Source organism: Alosa sapidissima, chromosome 13, assembly GCF_018492685.1.
Source record: "Alosa sapidissima isolate fAloSap1 chromosome 13, fAloSap1.pri, whole genome shotgun sequence".
In the NCBI taxonomy this organism is placed as follows: domain Eukaryota; kingdom Metazoa; phylum Chordata; class Actinopteri; order Clupeiformes; family Clupeidae; genus Alosa; species Alosa sapidissima.
The window spans coordinates 12,051,644-12,064,495 of NC_055969.1; the positions used below are offsets into that span (position 1 = coordinate 12,051,644).

General features: G+C 40.1%; 1 protein-coding gene across 4 annotated transcripts in view; it reads left to right on the forward strand.

Annotated features, from left to right (window-relative positions):
• The first annotated feature begins 3,499 nt into the window (after positions 1 to 3,499).
• The window catches only part of nrg1 (neuregulin 1), a 55,832-nt gene continuing 46,479 nt past the window's right edge, over positions 3,500 to 12,852 (forward strand). For 3 of the 4 annotated variants that reach the window (XM_042059463.1, XM_042059465.1, XM_042059464.1), the window contains exons 1-3: positions 3,500 to 3,740; positions 9,330 to 9,504; positions 10,064 to 10,185. In XM_042059463.1, the coding sequence (XP_041915397.1) occupies positions 3,656 to 3,740; positions 9,330 to 9,504; positions 10,064 to 10,185 (382 nt within the window). In that variant the 5' untranslated portion in view covers positions 3,500 to 3,655. Of the gene's footprint in view, positions 3,741 to 9,329; positions 9,505 to 10,063; positions 10,186 to 12,852 lie in introns of those variants that run through there. The other variant, XM_042059466.1, reaches the window with a different exon arrangement.

Below are 12,852 nucleotides of genomic sequence, written 5' to 3' on the forward strand. Positions count from 1 at the left end.
GTGTAGGCTATACTCTGCTAGGTTTTAGTAAAGCATGGTTTAGTGGTATACCTGTGCTGGTGACCATGGAAATACCAATGCGCTGTTTGAAGTCGCGCTGCTTGCTGTTAAAGGGAATGACAGATGTCACTCCCTGAAAGGATTTTACACACAAAACACACTCATGACTGATTAAGAAACATTTTTGCGCCAGGCGCCTGACGTTTGATAATGACAAACCCTTAAGTTATTCGCCAGGTACCATGTCTTTTAGATTGTCAAGATATAGCCCATTATATATATATCTAAAGCCTCTGTACAAAAAATAGAAACGACTTTCCCAGGTAGATTTCTGGATGTGTGTTGTAACTAGGGATGTAACGATTACCGGTATAATGGTAAACCGTGATAAAAAAGTTGACGATAACAATTATCGTTTTCTTTTGAAATATCATAATTATCACGGTTGATTACCGCGGTGTTGAATCCGTGTGTTTAATCCTTCCCAGCTTCTTCTGAGCCTGCTTTTGACATACAGTAGGCCTGGTACAATGAAACAAAACTGGTACCCTACTGATTCTGTTGTCTAATTGATGGTTTTAACTGCGATTCGGATTAGGCTACATCTGATTTTAAAAGGCGGAACATTTTCACCGCAAAAACGTGCACTGTATCATTTAGCCACTCTGCGTCTTTTTATGTTCGCGTCCACATGAAATCCATTCCACTCACGTTATCAAGAGAATGCCATAGTCTAAAGTTTTATTTTGAACACTTACTTTGGTCTCACTCATTCCAAATAATCCAAATAACAGTATCCAAATAACAGAAATAGCAAACTCCAAGTCATGGTAGGGTAAGTTAAGCTATAAGCACATAGCCAATTTAATATGAAAAAGTGAACGGGACACATTTTGAAACTATTTCAGCTTTTGTAGGCCTATCAGTGCTTTCTGAACATATTGAACACACTTTTTAAAAAAAACGTGAATAATTTTGGTCACTATAACCGTGAGGTAAAATGTTCATACCGTTACATCCTTAGTTGCAACCTCCTTGGCTCCTCATTGTGCCAGTTTGATTTCAGCTCCACTGGCTGTGACAAAGACTGTAATTACAAAGGGTTTTTTGCCTTCCAGTTAGTTTTTTGTCTGTGCAAAAAGCACGGCATTTGAGTCATTGCTGGCTCGAACAGAGTTGAACTGCTCTCACATTTGAGATTATTAAGATCTGATGCTGTTGCTGCCTAGGCAGGTACACTACCTTGATCTTTTCCCACAAGATGTGGCAGGACCAGAATGTATGCTCATAAAATCAAATGCATAGTAAAACTGTCTATACTGTAATAGTTCTACTCAAGGACATTCAGGGGTCCTTGCTGAAACTTTGGTACATTTGAACTAGTATTTAGTTATCAATCATCTAATCCTGCTTTTGTTGCTGACACTGCACAAAGCTAACGATGACTTTGCTCAGTGTTCATTGCTCTAGGCTGTGATTGCTGAAATCATGTTATTGTTTGATTAAAATATTCACTCTCTGTATCCTCTGTATTCCTTGACAGCTACAGTGATTTATATGGGTATGATATCTGAACATTCAAGTAATGAACTGTAATTTTGTCTGACCGATCTGCCTTTAATTCACTGGACAATCAATCTTCTGCAATATTTTGAGGTCTGCTTTGACTTTATTATACTCATTATTGAAGAAGAAAATCACTGTACTATACAATTTTTTGTCAATATATACTTTTAACAATTTAGCACAGTTCCCAAACTAAAAACCAGGTGAACTACTGTATTAATTCTGCTGGCTTTAAGATCAGCTTTGCTATATGTATGTTCAGATGACACTCCTGTGTTCTATTCAATATCAAACAGGGATCCTTCGTGGGTGGAATGCATTACGAATTGGCCATGGGATTCAGTTAGTACATGCTTCAGACGATTCCGTGCCACCACAATGCTGTGTTAGCACGCTCCCTTCTCTTTTGTGTCCTGCACAGTCCATTTTGTGTTCTTATTCTATTTCGGGCAAAGGTATATTCCTCTGTATGTGACACACAGAGGAGGGGCCTTGCCAGCAGGTACCCCAAAGCATGGGCTATATTGAAGTGCAAGTACTTCAATATGGGCAAGAACCCATTTCTTTGGTTCAGCACGCCCACATGGCGAAACTCCCAGACTAAAGAAGGAACTGGCTTTCTCAAGGATTACCTTTTTTTCTGGAACATGTCACCACTTGAAGAGATGGCAAGATTTAGGTAGCCTATCAGAGAAGTACAATTCAGCAAGCAACACATAACAAAACATAACATGATTTGTGCTATAATGTGGTTGTCATGTCACTGAGGATGATCGGTTGGACAGCTTTATGAAACATCATATTTCTATAGAGACATGCTACTAGTGGATATATCTAAGACTTTGTTTAACTAAGGTATGATGTCGACCCAACTAATTATTGAGTTCATCACATAGAATGGCTCTGTGGGAAGGGCTCAATAAGAAATACAAATACAATAAATAATTCCCTTTTTTAATGGAAGTTATCGGAGTGCAGGATGTTTGAGTGTTGGAAACTACAGTCAGAAAATATCTTCGGTGCTCACAAAACATTGCAAATGAAACTGACACTAATTTACATATTTTACCTTCATTTTCTAATCCCACAGGGACACTGAGTAGATGTTATCGATGTTAACGTTTCCTCCTTAAGACAGGCCTGGTCTAGTAGAGCACAAAGTCCTGACGTCAAACTTCCTTTCATGCATTCATTGGGGTACAAGAAGATACTGTATGACTCAACAGCTTGCACAATGCTTCACAATAGGGAGAATTGAAATTAAAGCTGTATTTTAGAAAATGGCCATTATCATGCACTTAAATAAGAACGGAAATATATTTGGTTGCACAAATTTAGACTGAAACTACCATAAATATAGCTCACAATGAGATTAACTTTACAGTAAAGATCAGAATCTAAAAAAGAATAATAACCCACTATATGAGTTTGTAGAACTGCCCACTATTCACTATTAATTATATTTTGTCCTTGAGGTATAGACATCCAACAAATATATTACCTTGTCCTTCAGTAACTTTTGGTGTCTAAATTGTGCATACTTCGTGACTGGTTGTGTGTTGGTGTGTATTGCTCGCTGTCTCCTTTTCATGTACTGTATGTTCACCTGCCTATCTATAGCCTACCTCAGTTTTGTTTTTGAGGGAATGGTCAGCACACTGTACATGATACTTGAGGTGCCTTCATAGGCCCCACTGGTTCTGTGATAACCTACACAAGAGTTAAAGCAACCTGGCACTCCTGGTAATTGTAACTGATTATTAACAGGACTTTTATTCAACCTTGCATTTTTTTTTATCATCTTACAGATTTAGTCACATTGAAGAACCACTCTAGAGACAAGTGATGAATGTTTAGATAGGCCTAAACTAAGAAGGAAGAACTCTTGAGAGGAAACTCCTCCCCAGTCTTCTAAAACACACGCGTTTGCGTTCTGCATGGTCACAAGTATTCAACAGTTCGCTGGAGTGACTGCACCTTCTGACAAAGTTAAGTGCGGATCCCAGACAAGAGGCAGGTTGATCTCAAAGCGAGGAAAGTGCGAGGAGGATATTGAAGTTTACCAGCTTTTAGCGCCTTAAAAGTTACAATGTCAGATAAGAGGGGTAAAAAAGATAGGAAAAATGGAAACGAAAACGGCAAGAATTCTTCTAACTTGGAAAACTCTCCAACAGGTATGGCTTTTAAAACAACTTCATGTAGACGCAGGCTTCAACACCTTTACTCGTTGGCAAAAATGTATTAGCCTACTGTCGTTGTTTTTAGTTTATGCGTTCAAAGACACACTTCACGTTACTGATCAATGCTCCGACGATTAGGGCAGGTGTTTAATTATTAGCCACGCCATCTTTCTTTCAAACGTTTATGAATTTAGAAGGAAACACATGACGTCTGCCGGGCTGAACCATTATTGCTTGAAAGTACTCTTGTCGTTAGAATAATCTGTTATGGTGACACAGAGTTTTATTGATTGATTGACAGTGAAAGGCATTCTGGAACAGGAAGGCATTGCGCACGAAGCGTCTTCTGCTCAATGTGATGTGTCTGTAGGCTACCCGGCCACTTAAGTTGCACCTGTGACGCCCGGTGTGGAGAGCGAAATTAGGCTACTGAATGAAATACTCCAACTTTACTGTAGCCTAATGAAATGCCGTAGAAAATACTCTGGGCCGACTTTACAGTCTTGATCTAGACAACAAGTTAAAAACGTGGCCACACCACCCTAGCTACCTCTGTGACAGCTGTGACATTAGTTAGTGCGCGTGCATTCTCTCCTCAAGCATGTTAGCTGATGTCGAGGTATTTAGCCTACGCTGACCAACTTCTAAAATTAAAGCTAAGATATAGGAAACACCATAAAAAATTATATTAATATTTTTTCAGATTCGTTTTTTATTATTATTATTATTATTATTAGGCATAAATATGTTATGCAGTAAACCAGGCCTGAATTCAAGTCTTGCCTGCTTAAATAAACTGTTTCTTGTCAAAGGAGGGGCAACATTTAGGTATGCATTATGAATCTTTTTCTGTCTTGTGACAAAACATTTGTTAGTTTGACCATGTGGTGCTTTGGTAGCAAATGTGTTATGGTCTTTGGCAGCTTTCATACTGACAGGATTTATTTCAGCGTTGATAAGAGTCACATTAACTTTTGTGAAATTAGACCACATTAAATTGATGTCTTAATTTGAGATAATGAGGTAGACCTAATAATTTGGTGTAGGACTTGTGTACTTGAGCACAAAGGGTAACTTTCTTCAGCTAGCTTCAGTCAGTTGTTATAAACCATTTGTGGCATACATTTGTGTCTCTTTTTTATAAATATTCATTTCCCATAACTCAATAATGTCTTTATTTTACTCACCACAATGTGTGCTGTAGAGCCCACTGTCCAGCTAGAAGATCAGGCATGGAATGTCACCGTAAAATATCACACAGGTTCCAAGGTGGATCAGTGACACTAATTTCTGTCTATGCATGGTCACATTTACTCGAAACGCCGTAGATCCAGTTGTCTTCATTGTCAGTGGTGAAGAGATGAAGAGATCATTCCAGAGTGGCTAAACGATTTAAGCAGTTTCTTAGGACAGATAGCAATTACTGGACATAAATGTATATCCTAGACCTATTGAGTGTTCTGAAAACTCATTAAGCTATTAATCATGTGTCAGACACTGAAATGGAACCAGAGCTTAGAGATAGCCATAGTACTACCGCCCACCCACATTTAGCCTGCACACACACACGCACACACACACACACACACACTTCCCACTGGCCCCTCACCAATTTACGATATCAAGAGGAGTCCTTCATGGAAACATCAGGAAGAGCTATCAGTAACCTAGCGAGTCACAATAGTCATTGGAGGGGGCGTTTGGAGATGTATAGAGCCCCACACTCTGTCTGGGCTCAGTATTAGATCATGGAATTCCTCACTTAGCCGAGCTGCATGGCCTGGAATGTGGGCTCTGATCCGTGTAAATTTGTGGTCTGAAAAACGCGTCGGACTCCCCCAAAGGGAGCTTCTCTATGACATAGGAAAGCAGCTGGAACGGGGGCTTGGGCCCGACGCAGTAACGGCACTGAGAAAACAAAGGAACTGACCACAAATTAAGTTATCCCCCCTTGCAATAGAAACGCTTTTATGGCCACACGGTTCGTTTTAGGGGGGGATTATTAATGGAAAATGGATGCTCTCAGTCCACTTCACGCTACATTACCGTACGACCCAGGGGACGACAACTTTGCTGCTGTTTTGGTTGAATGTAAATTTCAGTGAAAACATATGCATGATTCAGTACAGCTTTATGCAATTAAGTCACTGGTGAGCATAACAGGGATATGATAAATATGACTAAAAATAAGTAAAAAAACTGTGCTGTCAGACCATTGTGACTATGGAGCTCAAAGCAATCCTCAGAGAAGTTACACTAGAGAAATATTGACATCCCAGCCTTTATAAAATTAGATTTAAAAATTAATTGAGCACTCAAAATGAATTAACATCAGAATTTTACAATAATTCTTTCACTGGCATTTCCGTATCCAACAGATGGAACTTTACTGTAAGTCCCCCATTGTTTATTCTAATGTTCCATAGGCCCTTTGGCTTTAGAAACCTGTCATGTCTGGGGTCCTGTCAGACCTACTGAGTGATATACCTGAGATGCTTCCTCGTTGTTGTGGTCAGACCATGACCAATTTGTGCTATTGTGCTCATATCCCTTTCCAAGACGTTCTTATCAGATTGGTTTCATTCAAGAAAGCGCTCCAGTTTGGGTAGGGCAGAATTGTGCTGTTTACTGAGAGTGAAAGTAATAGCTGTGACTAAGGGTTATTGTCGTCTGATCCTCTATCTATTCACAATAGGAAGCATGAATACAAAAACTGCTTAATGTGATGTGGAAAGTCATTCTTTGAAGTTTTGCCAACTCAAATATTGTGAGATTGCACAATTTTCAGGTAACTACAGTATAGGCTTGGCCCAGAGAAAACTACTGCCTGATTAGAGGGTAAGAAAAGTTGGTGACATCTCTGAAATGATGCCAGGGTTTACCCTGTATTTCATAGTTCCTTTAGAAAAGATGTATTTGATGGTTTTGGAAAGTGGTGATGTTTGCTGTGGATATGAATTTGGGTTCATATAGCTATGTCTGCTATATGAGACAACCTTATAAGTATGGCAATTCTAATCAGATACCATTAATATGTACTATTTTTGGAAGTGCTATGCATGTACTGTTTGGAAGGGTATGGAAGGGTTAGCTGATTTTTAGGTATCAGTTTTTTGTCTCGTTCTTTAGATAGCCTCACTGTCTCCAATGGTAACCTACAAGCAGACTAATATTTATATGGCTAACTTGCATAATTATCGACACACTAATCGAGGACATGACTGTAAATGTACACATTAAGGATCATCCTGGACGTTTCTATTATATTTATTTTAGTAATTTTGTAGTTGAGAGAGAGAGAGAGACAGACAGAAAGAAAGAAAGAGAGAGACACACACATACACACACACAGACATGTACACACAAACACCTAGGAGGAACCCTTTGCCAGCAGGAGAGTTTCAGTAGAAAGCTTTCCAGTGTGTCAGTTAGGCTCACAGCAGTGCAGCTTGCCTGTGGGTGGCTTGAACATCTCTTCCCGCCAATAATTCCAAAGAACTGGTCTCATCAACAGCTGCCTGACCAAAATCATGTTCCAGCGCCAAGCACTGGTGTCTCGTTACACAGCCCTGTTTGAATCAACATTTTACAGATTCTTCCGCTGCCTTCTTATTAAAACACGTTAACTGTTGTGGGCAAGTGAAGTAGGGGCATTGTTAGGACGATGTTATCAAAGGCAGCTGCGAGCACTTGAGTAAGGACCACTCCCGGTTCTGTACTGGGAGTGGTCCATCACTCTCGCGGTTTGTGTGTCATGTTGAGCAACTCCTGGTTTTGGACTGTGTGCGTTCATGTATTCTTCTGCAAAGCACACAGCTGGTATATGGTGTTACATTTTCACTTATTCATGTTCTGCTGTCTGTGAATGAAGTGAGTTGCAGATGTATATCCATGAGCATTTTTGGCCAAAAGCCAGTTTCTATAACTAAACTCTGAATGACTGTCATTCTCTTCAGCTGTTTCTACAGGACTTGAACTTTGATGCATAAATTAACCCTTCAGCAGGGGAGTTTTTAACATTCTAACTGAAGATTCTGTTAGAATGTTAAAAACAATGTAAGGTTCTAAAATTCGATGTTGAATTCAGCCCACACTCTTAAAACGAATGTTAAACAAATGTTAACACTCTTAAAACGAACAAACAACTTTTGTTGTTTTTAACACATCTCTGTGTCCAGATAGGGACAAGAGTTTATATTGTTTCCTTTTTTATTTGTTACACAATATGTGTTGGAAAATAACACAACTTGCGTTGAAAACAATACAACTTGCGTTGTTTTTTAACACATCTCTGTGTCCAGATACATTAGTTTTAAGATTCTTTAGAATGTTCATTTCCCAACATTCCTGTCACACCGGTGTGATGGTACCGGCTGAAGGGTTAATAATGCTTTATGGAATATCAGTAACACTCTGGTGTAGAGGATAGCTTTACAAACCACTATGATCTGCTTTTGTGCTGAAGTGCCTGTTTTCATGAACATGTTGGCAACTCATGAACATGTTAACAACATGCCGTGGCTAGTGTTTGGTCCACACCTAAGAACAAGTTTTTTTCCTCTTGATGTGAATATCCGTTTTCTCATGAGATTAAGTACCATTTATCTTTGAAAGTAGGGCACAGGGCTTTCCATTCAAGAACAAAAAAAACCCTAGAAACCAGCCTCCCATTCATATTTCATGAGAGTGCTGTCATTGTGTCACCAGGTTTGCACAGATCCCATTTGAGGTAGATGGTTCTTTTACCTCCTCCAAGTTTATTAATTGACAGTTTTCCGTGACTGTATGAAACTAGTACAGCAATTGGATGCAGATAATATTCATGGGTTGTCAGAGGCAATTGTAGATTCCTCCTGGCGAAGAGCCTCGGGGAATACACAGGCTTTGAAGATGGTTTGTTTGTGAGGAGTCCTCTTGGCCCTGTAAGTTTAACTTTGCTGAGAGAATGTGAAATATGCAATATCTATAAAGACAGTGTGTTATTTGTGATGTCTGGAGCTTGAGCAGGATGTCTTTTTTTTTTCTATTTACTGATAGTGCATCTTGTCTAACGATTATGTCTTAAAAGTATGCCGGGGTCATGTTTTATGGGTGGATTACTCTTTTGTTTTCCTCTGTAATTTGAGTCCATTTTGAGGCCTTTTTAACTTTCAGGGACTGTTTTTGAAAAGGGGTAAGAGGATTCATGGTTGTCATGGGATTGCAGAATGGTTGATATTTGCTGAAAGGATCGTGTGGCATTGTGGATTTCACAAAAGAGAGCACTCTAGCTCAAGCTGTTGGCATGGAGAACACATACATTGTTTTGCTTAGGAAAATGGAAAAAAAGCTTGAACTGTTACCTCTTGTGTTCTCTCTCTCTCTCTCTCTGTGTCAAGCTAATCTTGGTCATAAGCCATGGTTACACTTTGACAAGGACCGGATACTTCAAAGGAATTTCTGCTGGAAAAAGCTAAATGGGGGGGAAAGGGTGCAATCTTGTGCAAGGGTGCAATATTTGTGTGCTTTCTCAGGTTTGACATTACCAGTGTTGTTATTATGGACCAGTTTGTCTTAATGTTTTTCTCTCTCTTTCTTTTCCAGCTGAGCCCAAACTGAAGATGATGAAAAGTAAGATTGTTGACGTGGGCAAAAGAACAGCCATGACTTGTGAGCTCGAAGCTGGAAACCCGCTGCCCAAAATCAAGTGGTACAGAGATGGGAAAGAGATAACTAGCAAAAACAAACCTAAAAATACAAAGATTAAAAAAAAGAAAGGGTAAGTCCTGTCCTCTCTTCTGTATGAACGCTAACCCCATCTTCTACAGTCATGTTTCCATACTAACAACAGAGGCCTACACAAACTGTCTAGAATTTTCAGGCTCGGAGGTTAGAACACAGCACTCTCCCACATTCTATTGGGAAGTGAGTCATAAGTTAATAGGTTACACCATTGGCATGCTGGGGCCGTGCTAATGTTATTTGCACCCACACCCACCTCTATCTTGAGCATACCTTAAGGCACTGGACACCTTCCCCTTCACTTTGTCAGTCTGTGTGGGCAGAATATTTTTGATCCTATGCCATCAAAACCAGAGGGAAGCAAAAGTTACTGAGTCTGTTTGATTCAGATCAAAAAGATAACACAAACACCAAATCTGTTTGTTATACTAGAGTAACAAAGTTATACTGGAACAAATATGTTTTATAAAGAGATACTGAAAGCCATCATGCATATCTAATTAGATGTTTTTAAACAAATATTTTGTGTTGTGTCTTGGAATGGACTGTTGTTTTTTTTTCAGTGTCTTATGTCCCCTTACTGTTTGTGTTTCCAGGGGGAGGGTTTCAGAGCTTCAGTTCAAAAAACCTACAGAATCAGACACAGCCACGTACACATGCGAGGCTGTCAATAACCTTGGGAAAACCAGCATCACAGGAAATCTGACAGTCATCAAAGGTAAAGGCCTAAAGCAGCTGTTCAAACCTATTGCCATATCATCACTCTCTCATGTCAAACATTGGCCAAACTGTTGCTGCATCGGAACCAGCAACTTTGGCACCAGTTATGTTATGTTATGTTTTGCCATTCCCACAGTGCTGGTGACATGTCTTTTGGACAGAGTTTGAGTCTATGACTGTCAGGAAAAACAACTCCCAGTCTGGCAATTTTCTGCATGATAACAATGCCAGGTCTGAGACATTTTTATTTTGCAAAAGCCAAGACATAGTCTCGTAAAACTAAAAGCTAGGTTAAGTTTCCTTGTTTGTTCCTTGCTTGGATTTACAGACAAAGGTAAGTCCCAGTGTTCAATGGATCCTAAAACACTGCTGATATTGGGAATGAAATACTGATTATTTGAGAGGAATTTAGACATTACATTTATTACAAGTAGTGCATTTATACTTCAGTAAGCTAAATTGTATACTTCAGTAAGCTAAATTGTACTATGTCACATAGCTTGTACCCAGATCGACATTTTTAATGTCACAAAGGGCATTTGTCCAAGATATTTTTGTCATGACCATATGCCACTGGTCAGTACACTTCATATGCGTCTGCAGGCTGCGAGTGTCTGCAGCCTTAAGAGTCTTTCCAAAAATCTGATATCCATCAACCTCAGTCAGACAGTTAAAAACCTCCTCGGACCATTAATATCACAGGACAGGTAAATGGGTTCTCTTTCTGGCCCCATTCCTCCAGTCCCTCTTGTTGCAATTTTGCAGCATTGCAAGAGTGATCAGTATTCAGGCCTATTTAATCTGGCCACTTAATCACTTTTTTCAATTAGCGAGTAGTACTTCTCTGACTGGCTGCCAGGAGAAAAGCGCCATTTCATCCTGCTCCTCCCTCAGGCATTTAGCATGGGAAGGACAAGCCAAGCCCCGGCCAAGCTGTGAATGCTGATCAGTGTAGCCAGCTCCCTCCCCTCCTCCTCCGTCTCCTTTGTATTGACAGTGGCCAGACTGTGTAGGCATTAAGGCTCTCGGTCTGTCTCAGGTACGATTGAAAGGTTACTAGGTGAGAGAAAGAGAGAGAGAGAGACGTTGGGCGGATTTGTCTACCAGGATTGTTCCAAGATATTTGCCATTCAGCAAGGAGTATGGAAAAAAACATTGCCAATAGGGTTTTGTTTTCTTTTGTGTTGTTGTGGGTTTTGTGTTCTGAAGCACAACAATGTTTTATCCTTCTTGTTTAAAGGGACACCAGGCAAGCCTGATGCTTTTTCTCTACGAAACTCCCCCTCGCTCAGTCTGAAGCTCTTTTCCTTTTCTTTGCGTCTTCCGTCAAGGGTTTTCGCTGCTTCTTCGCTGGCTCTGCCATTATACACACGTTTGCAACAATCTCTAGCGTTTCGTTAGCCTGCCTCTGTGCTGTAAACTGATCCTGCTTTGGTCGGCGGGTAGGATACACCGAACTTGCAAGTGGGGTATTCTTCCTACAGGCAGTAGGGGCGGGCAAGAGAGCCTTCATTCGCCCCGTAATGAGTCATTTAACCATATACCGAGATGATTAATTAACACGAAAACGTTGCCTGGTGTCCCTTTAAATAGGAGTTTGACATTAACTAGTTCCTACTGTCATATTCATTTTATAACCTTTTCTATTATTGATGCATGCTTTTCTGTACATGTTATACATTCCTCATGAATGTAATTATGGAGGAGGAACACTTTTGGATTTGTGAAGTGAATAAGCATGTTAATGCTATTGTGTTACCACTGAAAGAAGCCATTAAAATGTCTAGACTTTCTGCTGTGCTGATGCAAAATGCAATGACAACTAAACTAGGTGAATATAAACACTTGGAAGCTCAGTCATTTGAGTTACACATAGCCTGCTTATTTTTAGCACAAGGTTATAGTTTTATGTGCCACCTTTTCATCCTCACCTTCATGGTGCTGTTACCTGGCTGGGTACATTCAGAAGCACAGGTTCAAGGAGCCCTGCTGTGCAGTGAGGGCACTTTTGGCACAATGAGTGATGATCTCCGTGCAGCACGGAGCAGTAATGGAATTGCCTACTGAGATGGCACTATGAGGCCAAAATCCCATAGGTTGCAATCGTGACTATGGATAACCTTGAGGTGTGGCACAAGATACAGCGTTTATGTTTCCCCAGAGGTTGTGGATGTGTGGGCTTGTGCAAGGAGGGGGTAGAGGGGGTAGTAATGTGTGTGTGTGTGTATGCATGCGTGTGTATGTGAAAGAGAGAGTGAAAGAGAGAAATGGAGACAGAGGGTTTTTGTTATGGGAGTAAACAAGTTTATGAGAGCAATTTGGGCTTTTACCTCCCTTGTTATTGTAACTGAAGAGGAACTGCGGTATAAAATGGTTGTGCACATTGCTGCACACTGATTCCTTTAACTAGATAGTTCTAACAAGTTTTAACTGTTAGTGTAACAAATTCTAACAGTCTCAGGTAATCATGTTCATGATCATGTCCACATAGCTCCATGCTCTTGCTGGGAATACCATTTTGATATGAAACAGAGATGCCGGGATTGGTTTCCAAAAGACAGGTTAATTTGCTAACAAAATAAATATACCACCCCTCCCCATTTCCTTCTCTGGCAGGATAGTCCTCTGCTCAAAATGAATACATGAGCTTCAAGATACTATTGAT